The 16981-nt window shown below is 37.8% G+C and overlaps 1 protein-coding gene across 2 annotated transcripts in view; it reads left to right on the forward strand.

Annotated features, from left to right (window-relative positions):
* The first annotated feature begins 562 nt into the window (after positions 1 to 562).
* Positions 563 to 16981, forward strand: part of PPP4R3B (protein phosphatase 4 regulatory subunit 3B) — a 79271-nt gene continuing 62852 nt past the window's right edge. For both annotated transcript variants that reach the window (XM_027865148.1, XM_027865149.1), the window contains exons 1-2: positions 563 to 862; positions 2268 to 2323. In XM_027865148.1, the coding sequence (XP_027720949.1) occupies positions 721 to 862; positions 2268 to 2323 (198 nt within the window). In that variant the 5' untranslated portion in view covers positions 563 to 720. The remainder of the gene's footprint in view (positions 863 to 2267; positions 2324 to 16981) is intronic.

Consider the following 16981-nt stretch of genomic DNA (forward strand, 5'->3'; position numbering starts at 1 on the left):
CACCCTCCTCCTCCTCCTCCACACCCGCGAGTCCAAACAAACCAATTCCGTGGTTCGTTTGTCCGCTCCGGGCCCCAAACGGAGTTCCCAGGAGACTCCATCCAAAGCAAGGTCTTAGGAGCAAGGGGCAGAAGTCGCCCCTCCCCTTCGAATTCCCGGCCCCACTAGCCTCCAGATCCTCCTCATCCTCCTCTCACCCACCCCCCTCCCCGCTCGCGAGAACGCTTCCCCTGCCTGCAGCACGGGCCCCAGGAAGCGCGTGCGGGACTAGCAGTCAGGCGCCTTGCTTTGAGCTCGTCGGCCGCCGTAGCCCCTGCTAGGGCAGCCCGTGCGAGCCCGCTGGAGGAGGAAGAGAAAGGCAGAGAGAATCGGGTTACAAGATGGCGGACTTGTAGTGGTTACGGCGGCGGCGGCGGCGGCGGCGGCGGGAGAGAGAGCGAGCCCCCGGGGGGGGCTTTAGGGGGGTGGGCGGAGGGAGGGTGGGTGTGTATGAGCGGGGGGGGGAGGGAGGGGAGACGGCGAAAGTTAGCGCGGACGGGGGTACCGGGGGCTCGGTAGTTGTGGTCACCCCTGCGTGCGACCGCTCCCCGGAGCCATGGTGAACAGGGGCCTGTCCGGAGCCGCCGCCGCTGTCGCGGCGGGCTCCCAGGACTGAGATACTCGGACTAGGCTAGCGAGGAGGCGGTGGTGGCGGCCGGGAGAGCGTAGCGGCCAGCCACCATGTCGGATACGCGGCGGCGGGTGAAGGTGTACACCCTGAACGAAGACCGGCAATGGGACGACAGGGGCACCGGGCACGTCTCCTCCACCTACGTGGAGCGGCTCAAGGGCATGTCGCTCCTGGTGCGGGCCGAGTCCGACGGTGAGGATCCGGGGGACGGCGGGGACGGGGGATGGACGTCGCTTGCAGCCTGGGGGTGGTGAGGCTGGTTTAGGCCCCAGGCCTCCCTGCTTCCCGATGAGGACTCCTGCTTGTCGCCTTTATTTCTCCTCGCACCCACGGTGCGGGGAGCTCTACCTTCCCATGTTTACTCCTAATAAGCAGCTGTTTATGGTTCCCCACCTTCGGTGCTCCGCTTCTGGAGTGGGTTTTGCCTACTTTCCACTCCAAACCACCCGCCCCCACCAAGTCTTGGTTGTGGGGCTGAAGGGAGGAAGTAGGCAAGGGTTCCCTGCTTGAAAGCTAGGGTCTTGTTTATTTTTTAGCAGTTTATTTTGTTTCTGGGAGAGATTATAAAACTTTAGTTGATAGGCAATTTTTTTTTTTTAACATTGCTCCTTCTTTACCCACCGCCCCAATTGCCACCACCGACAGGTGCTGGGGAAATCTAAAAGCCTCCACGGGCCTGGTGTCGGTTACTGCAGACTGTTGCCACGATACATGCACACACACGCACACACTTAGGTCTGAGGTAGCTTCAGAGTAATCCTTTGTGGAGGCCGCGATGGAAAAGGATACTTTACCCTGCAAGCAGGATAGACACCGAAGTAGGCTGTGTGTAAACTCGCATTCATTGATTTATAACCGAAGTTTTAACATTGGAAAGCATAGAGCAGTAATTTTGCCACCTTTGATTGTAGAATCAGGATCCTCTCCACAACAAAAATGGGAAGCTGTTAGGAAAAGAGAAATTTTAGATCTTTGACTTTCTCTCTACTCGACACTCACCTGCACTTTCCCTTTTATTTTAAATAGTAAGGGAGTTTTTCTAGAAAAGGGATTGTTTCATTCTTTATGTGTCTTTTATCTTTAGCTCCTAGTACATAGTAGGCACTGGCAGTAAATGCATTTTAAATAGCCTTGAAATTCTGCCTGTACACAAAGTATTTCAGGTTTTGTTCTTGTTGTATGAGATGAATAAATGAAATACTGTAATTTTATATTGATCTAAGATTTTGTTACTCTAGTGTGGTAGGATATTAATGTTGAGTTGTTTTTTTCAACTTGGTCCAAAATAGTCATATGGGATTTAAAATTTTTTGATTTCAGTTAATTATTACTTGTCATTTGTTTTCCTTAATTTTCTCTCCTATTTTTTAATGCTGGACTGAGATGGAGGTGTGGGAAATAAGAGTTGTATTTTAAATTACATGTGTTTGTTCAGTGTGGAGAGAAAATGTGAATTGGAACATATTTCTTTACTTCAAAACAGATGTCTAGTTGGCTGAAGAGTCATGAGAATTTTTCGTGTGTAGTGAATTTTTATTTGTTTTATTTTGGTTTTTAAAGTTGAAATGTTAAATATGTTATTCTTGTCACCTTTTAGGGTCACTACTGTTGGAATCAAAGATAAATCCAAACACTGCATATCAGAAACAACAGGCAAGTAGTTATTTTTAATTTAGGATTGTTCGTGAGATCAATGCAGTATCAATTAGGCACAGCTCATGAAGTTTTCTTGTTAAGACAAAGTGTGTTCCCTAAACAAAATTACTGATTATGGCATACCTTACAAGTTAAAAATTCTTTCCAGACACACACACAAAAAGTGAAACTTGTGTTTGGTTATAATTTGTGGAAATGTCTTATTTCAATTACTTTTGTTTTTATTAGAAAATGCTGGGGTTTTTTTCAGTGTTATTTCTGATAGAGCATCTCTGTATTTAGGGAAAGGAAGTTTAAAGAGTTTTCTTTAAATCAAATTGTGTGTCAAGTTAGATTTTTTTAAATCAAGCAAGATTGAGGTTTAAAAGTAGCAAATGGCTTTTAAATACCATTTTAAGGTATATTTTTAGTATACTGGTGGGAGGATACTTTAAAAATGTGCATATTGCTATTTCGCCTCTATGTTTTGTATTTGACATTTAGGAAACGAGAGATTTTCCTTTAAGTATGCTGTTTATTTCAACATAATTTTTTTTTTAATCTCTGAGAGTGGCTACAAGGATTGAAACACTTCTTTTGCCCAGGTATTTAAAGTAACTTTAATGTGGAATTTAGTTTAAACTCTGAATTTCAGAGTACCATTTAGCTTGCAGTTGCCTTGAAGTTTTCGTACTTATGAACATTTGAATGGTACATGCATAGTAATGGAAATATACTACAATATGAGGGAAAGTTTTATGAATAATGGAACTCACAGTGAGTTTTTTTTCACTCTTAATTGATTGTCAGAAGTACTATTTAGTTCTCTATTCCTCAAGATATTTCAGTGGAATTTGTTTTTCTTAAATTATTCTTGCAAAGAACTAATTTTTTTGAAATATTGGTTTGTATTAGTTCTGCTCAGGATGAGAATCAACTGTTGAAATTTATTCATGATCCCATCCCCTCTCTCACTGTGTTCTACCTACACTGAATATGTCCAGTATCTCCCAAGTCCTTTACATGTTGTTTTCTCTATTAGAATGTAAACTCCTCAAGGTCAGAAACTTTGTCTTTTTTCCCTTCTTTTGTATCCCCCAGTGCTTTAGTATACTGCTGACACATAGTAAGTGCTAAATAAATATGACTTAATGGTCTGGTGGTTCTTTCTCTACCCCCTTCCCCTTACTTGTGTGACTGTAACATTGGTTGAGACCTTTGTTGTCACATGTTACAGAGAGGTAGATGTTAACTTAATATGAGAAAAATCTTCACAGCAATTAGAGCTGTCAAAAGATAGAGGTAGGAAAAACTTCCTAAAATTCAAACTGTCCAAAACTGGAATGGGCCACCTCAAGAAGTAATGGGGTTCTACCTCCTTGGACATTTCAAGCAGATACTAGACAAATACTTTTGGATGTGTTATAGTGGGTATTCCTTTGTGTGTGAGTTGGTCTAGAGAGGGTTTCTAAGGGCCTTTCAACTCTAAAAATCTGTGAATTTCCTGTCTCTGCAGATCGTACAGTAAAAGCGAGATGAGTACAAGATAGATGAGAAAAGATGATTGCTTTAGCCACAGGTTTGAAAGATCACCTCCAAGGTTTCTTTCACCTTGGAGATTCTATAATTCCCTCCACAACAGTGTATTCTAACATTCATCTTACATTAGCTTCAACAGGCTTGAGTTTTTAAAAATATTGGGAGGATAGCATTATAACAAGGTTTATAATGTAATTCCATAGCATGGATCTAAGAATTTTGTCAAGTATATCAAAGTTCCAGTAACGTTGTAGAAGTGCCTTTAAAAATAAATGTGTAATATACATTTGTGTCTAATATGGCTGCTATAGTGAGTTATCTAGAATTTGTATTTGCTGTTATACTAATTATAAATATCTGCAGATAAAACCTTTGATTCTTTCTCATATGGAGGCGAGAAGAGCTACTTTTTTTATATTATGGGTTATATATTATCTGGAAAATCACTATTTTTTATGCAAATGTTTTCATTTTATTTTAATAATTTTTCAGTAGTTAGATTTCATTCATGGTTAATTTCTTGCCTCTCATTTCTGCAGCACATTAAGGTTTCTTTATTACATGCTTGCAGATTAAATCTTTTAGATTTTAACATAGTAAGAATATTTTTATCAGAGAACTTTAAGTGAGAATTTGGCAAAATCTTGACTTTTATATGTAAATGAAATTCTGGTCTTCATGGGATGACTTGTCTCTATTGTAAACCTCGTGTACTAGAAAATGATGATCTTTTTTTGTTTTAATTTCTTTGAATTATTGTAGTTTTACCTCTTATTCTTAAGTTTACAAAACCACATCACAAAATTTGCTTGGAGTTTTCAAAGACATTAATATTTTCAGAGGTAAGGAATTTTTATATTTTTTATTTCTTTTTAATTATCCCCTTTAAATTTTATTTTTTTATTTTTATTTTTTTAATTTTTTGGTGAGGCATCTGGGGTTAAGTGACTTGCCCAGGTTCACACAGCTAGTAAGTGTTATGTGTCTGAGGCCGGATTTGAACTCAGGTCCTCCTGACTCCAAGGCCGGTGCTCTGTCCACTTCACCACCTAACTGTCCCCGCCCCTTTAAATTATTGAACAACAGTTTTTCACAGAAATCTTTTGGATTTACGAATGATGATAATGTATTCACTAGCTCACAAACTTGTTATATCGTCAGTATTTAATGGATGTTGAATGTAGTAATAACTCATTAGCGATGAGGATATTTTCTTTTTTTTTTTTAATGTTGAAACATACAGAAAAGTTAATGTTTAGCTTCTCTTTAAATTGCAGTTGAAAATTGAAAAAAATCCTGTATTTTGACATAGGTTAGAGTTATAGAATTTTGGGTAGGGAGTGGTAGAGGAAAGGGATGGATATGTACCTTTGATTTCATTGGTATTGGAAATTTTCAGTGTGGAAACTTACTCCAGTCATGCAGGTCACCAGCTGGTCTGAAACTTGAAAAGGAATGAATTTGGGCATCAGGAGATTATGACTTGCCCAGGATCACGCAGCATATGTGTGTTAGTCAGCATTTGAATCCAAGCCTTTTTGAGTGCAAGACTGTGTCACATTGCCTTTTCCTTTATTAAAATTAATTGAATTTTGGGGGTGGGGGAAGAGGGAAAATGGAATTTAGTGTTCTTTGCTACCTGTCTGATTCATATGAGGCTATAATGCTCTGGGGTATTACTAACAAATTGAACTTAACTGGAGTGTTTTTGTCATTTTAAAGTGTTTGGCACACTTGTATATGGAAGATGAATCCAGAGGTACTAAGCCAGAGTAGCCAAAGAGGTCTTTACACTAAAGGGAGAACTTTAGTGAGAAGAGTTGTGTAGAAGAATTGATAGTTGTTGGACACTATCATATACTTTTTAGGACATTATTAAATATCTTGATTTTAAAGCAGAATAGAAAATGATCTTTTGGCTGAAAAGTTTATGTGAAGTTATGCCTGGAATCAGAGATCTGGATGGGATTGACCTTTTGAGGACTGTACTGGAGCTATGTGATACTATTGTTCATAATCAAAGCTTTTAAAAGGATAGGAGACTGGCAATAGCAAGTAACGTTTTCCTCAATTTTAAAGATAGAACACGTGTCCCAGAAAGCTAAAATAACTTGACTGTGGTCACATTACTTTGTCCTCCAAAAAACCCCACATACAGATTCTCAGGGGTGAAGAACAACCATAAAGCAGGTATGGTCAGTCTTTTTTATGTTGCTCTGTCAGTGTAAGGAAAAGTAAAAAGTGATGGGAATAGCATAGGTGAGGGGTTAAGGTGAGGATAGTCACCACAGGTCAGCATTTAAATTGTCTATTGACCAAGACAACCGCGGTTGTGGTTCTCATGGTTATTGGCAGAGATGGGGAGGGGAAGCTGTGGTGATTCTTAGGCTAGGTAAGTAGCAGGTTATTGCTTTCATGGCAACTCTTGCTGCCTCCACCTGTCTTTGCACAGGTTGTCCCACATAGCTATAATGCACTTCTTACCTCTCCCTCTTAGAGTCTTTGATTCTTTCAAGGCTAAACTCAAATGCCAGCCCCATTGGGAATTTTTCCTAATCTGCTTAGTGTTAGTGCTCTTTCTCTTCCCAAACTTAAATTTAAACATTGCATCTGCATACTTCTAAGAATGTAAGCAAGTACTTTTCTTTTTTAAAAAGCTTTTGGTTAGGGGTTTTTGCTAAGGTGCTGTAGCAAGAATAGTTGGTGCCAAAATCTCTCGCAAAAGTCTGACACACTCTCCCATCAATAAATTCAGAGACTCAGAAAAAGTGACCTTGAGCTTAGAGAGGACATGTGGTAAAGGGGTAGTAGGGAGTAGTTTTCATTTTTTTGTACCTCTAGCAGAGTGCCTTGCAAGTAGCAGACACTTAGTGTATAATAAATATATGTATTGAATTGAATAGCATTGTAGTAGGCACTGTGAAAAAATAAAATTCCTGGTTACACTAAGTAAGCTTATAAATTGGTTGGGTCATCTAAAACATAGGTACTAGAAAAAACAAAGGGGCAACATATAAACAGATACCAAATATACAAATATTAAGAAATAGGAATGACTTTATATAACTGCCACCATTAAGATTAAAATGAGCAATTTAGGCATGTGAATCTCTGTTAAAAGTAATATTTTTAGTATGTATATGCCATGTCTAAGAGAGATATAAAAATATAGTGCTAACTTTCTAAAACTTATGATCTCATTAGGGAGATTGTTTGGAGGGAGGAGGAGAAAAAAACAGAAAAAGAACAGCACAATGTGTGGTGAATTAAATTGTTGTAAGAGAAATTGGTACAATAGAAATTCAGAGGAGGAAGGGATTGATTATAAACTGGGGCCATCAGGGAAATCTTCACTGAAAGATTTAATTCCTGTAAAGGGTGAGCATGAAACAAATTGTATGCAGAATTGGTGATGTGACCTAGAATACTGATGGGAACTATGCTGGGAGTCAAAACTAGTTGGATCAGATCACATACACACATACACGTACACACATGATAATATCCCAAGCTAAGAAGTTAAGAATCTTGAATTGTAGTCCTGGATATGCCATAAATTAGCCATGTGACCTAGTCAGATCTCAGTTCCCCTTTCTGAGTCTGCATCTCTAAAATGAGAAGTTGGATTAGATGATCTGTAAGACCTCTCTCAGTTCTGACATTATGTGATTTAAGACAGACTATAAAGAATTTTGGATATTAGGAAGTTTGGGCTCAATAATAAATAACATGGAATTATTTATAGGTTCTCGAACATGGTAAAAGTGGTGTTTTATGAAGTTAATCTGGCAACAAAAGGCAAAGTGGATTACAGTGGAGAGCAGTGTGAGAGAAGAGAGGACTTGGAGGATGAACAGGCAGTTAGCCTATTTCAAGATTTCAGGAATCAAGTGATAAAAGACCTAGATTAGGGTAATAACAGAATGAAGGATGAAAGGACATTTCAAAGGAAATCTTGTAAAGAGTCAACTGATTTTTGCTGGTTGTGGGGAGCTAAAGATAACCTACATGACTGAGGTTGGATGTGGTGCACCTTCATAGGAGATAGATGATGAAGATTGTTATAGGGCATGTTATGAATGAATTTCAGGGAAAACAGAAATCTCCTGAATGCAACTGAAAATAAGGAACTAGAAATTGGAATGGAGGCTGGAGATTTTAGGAGTCTTCTACACAAAAAGGTTATTTGTAGCTATAACAAGGTGAACTTTCTGAAGGAATAAATGTAGTAATCTATATTTCTCTAACATTGTAAGGTTTACGATGTGCTTTTATCCTGATTTTTAGAAGTAGGTAGGTTCAGGGAACTTGTTCCCATTTTGCTTAATGAGAATACTTAGGCTCAGAGATGTTAAGTGACTTAACCACAATGATCACATAGACCCACTTATCATTTGATTCCAGATCTAGAACTTTTTCTAAAATTGTTAGAGATAGTGAAGCGGAAAACCAAAGTCTAAGCCTTGTGGGAGTGCCACATTTAGGAGTCAGGGGAAAGAATATTTAATGAAAAAGATGAAAGTAGTGATCAGAAGAATAGGAGAACAAAGACAGCAGTCATTCAGTCAATACACATTTATTAAGTACCTGCTATCTGCCAGGTACTAAGTACTGTGCTAAGTAAAAATATGAAAAAAAGACAATCCCTTTCCTCAAGGGGTTTATAGTCTGATAGAGGAAGACAACACCCAAAAGGAATCTGAAAAAGGGTTATGGGGTGATGCTAGAAAGGGGCATGGTGGAAAAGTTCCAAAATAATGCAGCCAGGTGAGAAATGAGATATTTGAAGCTGAGCTTCCTTTGTAACTGGAGGTTTTGGGGTTGTATGACCCTTAGTGGTTATCTGATCCTCATTCTCTGCACCTCAAGTAGAAGCTTAACAGAAGCAAGTATTGCATCAGGTGGAAAAGATATTAAGATAAGTCTTTGTATTTAGCTAAAAAGAGATCATTGGTGACTTTAATAGTAGAATGCAAGGATTAAAAAACAGGTATCAGGAGTTCAAGCAGGGAATGGGAGATAGTATAATGAACAGTTTGGATAATGAAGGGCCTTAAGATTATGCTATATGAAGATAAGTTGAAAAAATGAAGATTGTTTACCCTGGAGAATAGAAGACATAGGAAGGATATGAAAACTGCAAATACTTGTAGAGTTGTCAGGAGAACAAGGATTAGGATTGTTATGTCTCTCCCTAAAGGGCCTAACTAGGATCACAAATTTACAGCTGGAAGGAGAATAGGCAAAAGTTTTTAAAAGGCAGAATTAAGGTTATTGTAGGGGGAAATGCTTTACCAATTAGAACTATTCTATCCAAAAAGAGAATGGATGGCCTGTGGAGGTGGCAAGTTCTCTCTCACTTGTAGTCTTCAAACAAAGAGTGATATAACCACTTGTTTTGTGTATGTTTTACTGGAGTTATCTTCATCAGATGTGGTTTGGAAGCCTCTGATTTGAGCCTATGAAATGTAGGTAGTGTAAGTAGAATGAAAAATTTAACTCGAACAGTAAGTAGTTCAGGTAGCTAAAGTATAAAAAAAATTTTTGTTTGTTTTCAAAGACCTGTACATGCTTTTGAAGGTAGGAGAAACCAACACAAGGAGATAGTTCGAGGATACCAGGTAAGTAGGGGATGTACATAGAAACAGGATCCTCAGGAGGTAAAAGAAAGAAGCACATATAATGAGGAAAAGGAGATATTTCTTCATAATCACTAAATGTTAGGGGATGAGACTTAAGACTTTCAGTACAACTCCCTTATTTTATGGCTGGGGAAACTGGGTAAAAAGCTCTGATGAAGGTGAATCAGTAAGTTAATGTCCTAATGGAGTTTAGATGGTGGTCATTTGACATCTAATCCCGTATTTTCACTGTACTACACTGTATTTTTCTTTTTCTGATGCTGGCAGAAATTAAAGTGAAAAATTCATAGAAATTGCGTATAAATGTAAGATTTCTGGACAGATAGTCTCAGCTTTTTAAAGAGTAGGCAACAAGATCATCCACTGAGATCAAAGTTTATTAGATGGTAGGAAGTTGTGAGTTTGAGAAGACAGTCTGTAATATTTTCTGTGGAGAGCAGGCTGAGGAATGGATAAAAAGGGATTGCTGTGCACTTGCTAAGGTTCAGGTTGCAATTTTGCAGCATGAATTCATATCAAACAAATCTTAATGATTCTATGTAGCTAGGAAGCAGGAGTGAAAAAAGTATTTGAGGTTGGGTCAGATGGAAAAAATAATAACGTGACGATGTCTAAAATGGTTAGGAGAAAATTATCCTACTCTTCCTGTAATGAGAGTAAGGTGATTTTTATTTTTTACTACATATTTATTTTGTCATTTCCAAGTATATGGAAAAACTACTTGCCTTGGGGGAGGAGGTACCTGAGTAAAGTGTCATCCAAAAGAATCTGAAGAATTGGGTAAAACTGAGATGACCTTTTCTGGGGGAAAGTCTTGATTTTTTATTAAGTTGAGGACCTGTCAGTCATCTCTATAGAGAGCTAGAGAAAACAGATAGGAAATAAGAATTTAGAGGATAACCCAAAATGAATAAGGTTTTGAGACCATCTAATTTTAGCTGTTGTAGGCAGCTGATATTATTCAGACAAACTTTAAGGAAAGATGTTGCATTGGTAGGCTACAGGGTCACTAGGAAAATTAAGTACAAATGCTAGCCTAGAATTAAGGTGAAGAAGTATATCTTCACTGAATGGTAGAACCTCCCTTTATAACTGATTAATTACTATGCTTTAGTCACACCGAACAGGTCAGAGGAAAATGAGAGATGAGAAAAGGTCTTCCTGGAACTCCTCCCTTCCCCAGAAGGGCCAAAGAAAGCAAGTAAATGTGAGATCACTGACAGTCTAGAGGAGAATTTTGGCAAACCAAAAAGAGAACAACTTTTCTTAGGTAAGAGGGGTAGTGAGTAGTCCAGGTTCTGAAGAAGAAAAGATGGCTTATAGAACAGAAATATAGAAAAGAACTAGAAAATAAATCATAGGGACCCATACCTGAAAATAAGAGTAGGATTCAGATTCTGGGAAAGATTGAAGATTCTACCAGTCCTGGAATTAACATTATCCTAGATTTACTGTCAGCAAGAAAATTGAGTAGCTTATTTTAGCATATACTTCAAATAGTAAGGAAACGGAACTGGGTATGAAGTGCTCCAGTGAATTGTTGTAGCCAATCTCATCAATGGCTAACATTGAATCTGTGAACAGTATTCTGTAAATGCAGTTCTCTGCTTTTGTGAGTCTGTTTTATATTTCCAAAAATTTCTTAAGAGTTCCTTTTTAAAAACTCTTGCCTTATCTAAAATTATCTAAGAATCTTAGCTTTTTCCTACCTCTTACCTCCAATGCCATTGTCCCAGTAATGATAAATCATGGGCACCCACTGATCAAGTATCGTCATTGCATTAGCTCTGAAACATTTCTTCACTTCAAAAACAGTCAGTAAATTGTGGGTAGATAGTGTGAGAATGTAGAAGGGGAAAGAGGTAGGACCCAGAAATAGACAAAGGTCCCTTTTCATCTCAGCTAGATACTGTAGGCCATAGTAATAAAGATATGCACAAGTTAATGAGATAAAAATCCAAGAAAAGAGCCAGTTCTACATGGTCATACATATACAAATGTATACCTAGTGGACGTAATAAGCAAGAGGAAATAGAGAAGCTAATGCAGGGAAAGGAAATTGACCTTATCAGCTGTGTCAGTGAGACTTTGCAAGATGAGACTCATGACTAAATACTACTCTTGAAAGATTTACCATATTCAAGAGAAACAGTGTAGCTTTGGTGGAGGGACTGGATAGCATTGTATATTAAGAAGCTATACTTATATGAAGAAATTCGAGAACCAGATAGCACCAGAGAGCATTTGGGTTAAGATAACAAAGACAGAAACAAGCTATGTTGATAGTGAAATATGCTACAGGTGACCTAGACAGAGAAGAAGTATCTGAGAGTTTGGAAAACAGATCATAAAGATTGTCACAGAAACCAGTATAAGGGGACTTCATTTAACTGGATATAGGCTAGCATGCACTGTCCTTCAAAAATAGAGGCGCTTATAATATCTTGATAGGCTTTCATGATAATATCCTTCAAAAGGTAGAGGAAATAACAAGGGAAAAGTATTCTAGGTCTTAATCTCATCAGAAAGTAGAAGTTGGTTACTGTATTAGAAATGATGAGAATCTTTAGAGGAAATGACTATTCAAATGTGACAATATTTATGAAGTTCTTAGCACAGTGTCTGGCATGTAGAGTAAATGCTTATAACCTTCCCTGTATTCCATCCTAGAATTTGTAATAGAGATAAAAAGAGGGGCATAGTCTGACTTTTACTCTGTATTTTGGGAGAACAAATTTTAGAGTTGAGAGAGGTTGGATATGATGCAGTGGCTTAAAAGTAAGTCCCAACAGATAGGAAGTTCTCAAGAGTGTTAATACGTTTAAAAAGGCAGATGACTTTGTGAAACTTTAAAAAAAAACTTAAAAGTTTTGTTGTCCTTTGTTTTTATACTAGTAATTTACCTTTAATCACCTTTCCTCTCCCTACTCCCTGCCATGAAATAATCAAGCAAAACCTAGAGACACAATGGCCAAATCAATGTCAGATTGCAAAGTTGGTAATTGCATTTGAGAGGAGGATAGTGTGTTTCCTCATCATTCTTGTACCAATATTGGTCATTACAATTAATCAGAGCTAACCTGAATTTTAGTGTTTTCATTTAGATTATTTTAGTCATTATTTATATTTTTCACTTGGTTCAGTTTCACTCCATACCAATTCATATAAGTTTTCCCAAGTTTGTCTAAGTACCTCATATTTTATTATAAATTTCATTACCTTCACCTGTGATATTTGTTCAGTATTTCCTAGCTGATAAGCATCCACTTTGTTTCTAGGGTTTGTTTGCTACCACAAAATTTGCTGATATTAATATTTTGGTATTTATGGGACCTTTCAAGAATAAAATTTTAAAGACAAAGGGAAGTGAGGGAAAGAAGAGGAAAGTCATCTTAGAACTGTGTGAAATGTACAAGGAACTCATCAACTGACTTTGATTTTATTTTATTTTATTTTTTTAAGGCAATTGGGGTTAAGTGACTTGCCCAGGGTCACACAGCTAGTAAGTGTCAAGTGTTTGGTCTGAGGCTGTATTTGAACTGAGGTCCTCCTGACTTCAGGGCCGGTGCTCTATCCACTGCACCACCTCACTGCCCCTCTGACTTAGATTTTAAAGAGAGCGAGAGACAAAGGAAAAACATTCAACAGGATGATTTAAAAAATTATCCTTTTAGAGTAGTGTCACCTTATAAGCTGAGGATAATGAGAAAAACTAAGGACAACAAAAAAGGGGTTGTATTTTTTTTTAAGCTACATTATAGAAAAGAGGGGACTGCTCAAGGTTGATGGGACAGTGATAAAAGACAAGCATGGGAGAAAGCAGATCTCTTCAACTCTTTGCTTCTCTTTTCCTTGCTGAGGAGAATGATCTTTGGACTGGAAGGGACAGAACAAAAATAGCTAATATATAGTTGAAACCCAAGATAAATACTGATAAAAGAAGAGCTCCTTTTTGCCCTTTATAAATTTAGAACATCAGGCCTAGCCTCCATCCTAAGGTACTAAAAGAAATTAGAGATGTTATATCAGTGATGATTATGAAGAACATACGGAAGTATCCATAGGTATAGAGAAAAGCAAATATCCCTATTTTAAAAAAAAAAAAAAAAAGATGGAGGAGTGGAATGGAGTCTGCAAAGGCCACTGAACTTCATTTCTTGTAAAAATTCTAAAAAGTGTTGTTAAAGGGTCTGGATGATCAATGTGTAGAAAGCAGCTTTGTTGTTGCTCCTTCATTTTTGAAGAGGACCGATAATATCACAGGTGAGATGACTTCATATGAATTGGATTTAGGTGAGGCAGAGTTTCACAAAGTCGTCAGCCTCACTTTGTCCTCCTGACTCGTCGAACTCCAATGGGAAAACAAAATTCAAGACAACTGGTGATGGCCCAGGATGCAATGGTTTACCATGGCATCTTTGATTCCCAACAGAATTCTTAATTCTGAGCACTCTAAAACTGTTAGATCAAGGACATTCTGCAAATAATAGTTTGCTTAGATTTTAGCAAAACATTTAATAAACTCTCATATGCTGTTCTTGTGATAGATGAAGAAGAAATATGGGCTAGATAATGCAACATACAATTCATAATTGGTAGAATGATTTGTTCTGCTTAATTCTAGAGAGGAGAATTAGGAGCAATGGGTGGAAATTGTGAGGAGAAAATTTAGACTTGATGGAAAGAAAAACTTAATAGATACACCCATAGAGTACTGTGGTACAGTAGAAGTTCTTAATCTCTAAAATGGCAGAGTTGGACTAGATTATCCCTAAGATTCTTTTCAGCTATTAATCTTTTATCTAAAAGGTTAGATGACCTTTTTTTCCACCAAAATATCAGACTAAATTACCTCTGAGGGCCCTTCCAGCTCTACAGTACATACGTGTGTGTGTGTGTGTGTGTGTGTGTGTATCAGTTACCTTCTATATATGGGGACTTTTGTTTATTTTAGGTTTTTTGCCCAGTTCTTGGGATTACATTGTTATAGGGAACTCGTTATGGTGTAATTCCCTCTAGTTATACAGATCTAATGTTGATCTGTATGCAACTTTAAATCTTAACAGATTTGACTTTGGGGCAATTAATCATTTGCCCAAGGTCACACACTTAATGTGTTACAAGCAGGTCTTGAATACACTGCAGTGCCTTAAGTAGCTCAAGACTGTATCTGTGGAGGGAGTTTCCACTGTCATCACACAGATGAAATTATAAGACCAAATGTCCTCATGTCCTTCTATCCACCCCTCCCCCCTCACATGAAAGGATATCTTTAATAATAAAATAACATTGTAAAAATCTAATTTAGGAAGGTCTGTGATACTCTTCCCATACTGTTTCAAAGGACCAGGACAAGTAAAACTACATTTTTCTCTCTCCAGTTTTCATGGTGGTGAGAAAATTAAAAATGCCAGTCCCCTCATTTATTTCCTGCTTGACTTAGAAACTGAGAAAGTAAGTAATAATGTTCCAGTGAAGTAGAAACAGTATTTGCCTTCATGGAGCAGGCAAGAGTGCCATGGAACGATTAAAAGCAAACTTCCTTGCCTGCTCAATAGTTCACTGTACTTCATCTTCCTGAGTATTCAGGATAAATCCAGTAGAGGATTCCCCATTCTGGTTTGGAATATTCTTCGTATCAACCTGGCATACTTTCCCTTGGTAGTGACTGCTTTTTTCCAAACCCTACGAAGTATTGAAGCTTGCAAAGGTGAGGATGAGGGAGTGTATTATGTGTGGCTACATGCTGTTAAAAGAGTGTTGATACTATGTATTTTATACCCTGGAAGAGCAGGAAGCTTCGGGGAGGAGGGGAGGGAGAAAGTGGCACGAGTGAGTACAGTTACTCTTAAGAGTAATAAAAAAGGGTACACAGAAAGGCTTAGGTCCAAAATAATCTTCCAACATTCAACCAATTTGGGATTTATCTGTGTTAAGGAGTTTCTTTTGGATTGAGGAGAGTTACTACCTATTCATTGTTCATTCATACCTTAGTGTCTTTTGCTTTGCTGTGCTTATAGATAGCCTCAGTGAATGTGCTAGCTATCATTGGCCATAAGCCTTTTACATGACCCTTTTCCCCAACTCCTTTATTTTCATTTCATGGATACTGGTAACCTCTAGAATCTATTTCGCACAAGTGCTGTTGAAATTACGGAAATTAATTTCTCTTTCTCTAACTTATAGGATATTGCTAATTAAAATATTTTCATGTAGAAATGTATCTTTTTTGTGTGTGTTGGGGGGGGTGTTTATTAGTACAAGAAATTCTTAGTAAGAAACTCCCTCTACCAGTACAGATCATTAACTATTCTGGAAGCTATATGGTCTTAAAGAATCATGTTAAGGCACTGAGTGGTCACTGAATGGTGACTACACAACCACTATTTGTCAGAGGTGGAACTTGAACCTGAGGTCTTCCTGACTGGAGATCAGATCTCTTATTTAGAAAGTTTGGATGGTGTTCTGAAGGTTTGTTGCCCTTAGGAGTTAAGGGGAAGTTGTAATATTTTTTATAGTAATACGTATCCAAGCAGAGACTGTCTACTTCTTGGTAATGTTTGATAATGCTACCTTGTTGTTTGTAACTAGTACTCAAATTAGAGGTATGCAAGGCAGGTAGATGTCTAGGCTACAACAAGCAGGGAGGCCCAAGGCCACTTTTTAACATTCTCTTTTATATGTAAAAAGCATGTTTTTAATGCCAAAAAAGAATAATAATAGCAAACATTTATATAGTTCTTTAATGTTTACAAAGCACTTTGTATAATTTATCTCATTTGGTCCTCACAATAACATTGTAAAGTAGATGCTATTATTATCTCCATTTTACAGATGAGGAAACTGAGGTTCACAGAGGTTAGGTGACTATGGTCACACAGCTAATAAGTATCTGAGGCAGGATTTGAACTCAGGTCTTCCTGACTCAGCCCAGCACTGTATCTCCTGAACCACCTCTTGGGAACTGTAAAATTCTGCTGTAGGTAGCATTAAGGTATTGCTTTTGTGATAAGTTAGGCCATATGTGCTAGTGTGAAGGCCTTAAGACATCATTCAGTTAACATTCAGAGAATATAGTTTTCAAAGTTCAATGATAAAAAATTTTTCAAAGGACTTTCACATTGGCTATAATGATCCTCACAACAATCCTTTGGGGGTTAAGTAGGCAGATAGCAATTTACTGATGTTTTGAAGGCATATATATTTTTTGTTAATAGTAGAGAAGCTATTTTAATTTCCTTATCAGTACTGTTATGATAATTGCTAATTAGGTAAACTGTTGAACAAAGGTTTTGGTGTTGGGGGATTGTTTTTTTTACATTTTACATAAGATCACAGAGTTTAGAACTGGAAGGGATGTTGTAGATTATCTAGTTCAACCTCCTCAGTGTATAGGTTAGAAACCTGAGGCTCATCCAGGTGAAGAGACTTGCCCAAAGTCACAAGTATTAGTGGAAGAGCCAGGATTCAAATTCAGTCACATCTTCTAATTACA

This window comes from Vombatus ursinus, unplaced genomic scaffold (assembly GCF_900497805.2).
Source record: "Vombatus ursinus unplaced genomic scaffold, bare-nosed wombat genome assembly UNPS02014778.1, whole genome shotgun sequence".
NCBI classification, from domain to species: domain Eukaryota; kingdom Metazoa; phylum Chordata; class Mammalia; order Diprotodontia; family Vombatidae; genus Vombatus; species Vombatus ursinus.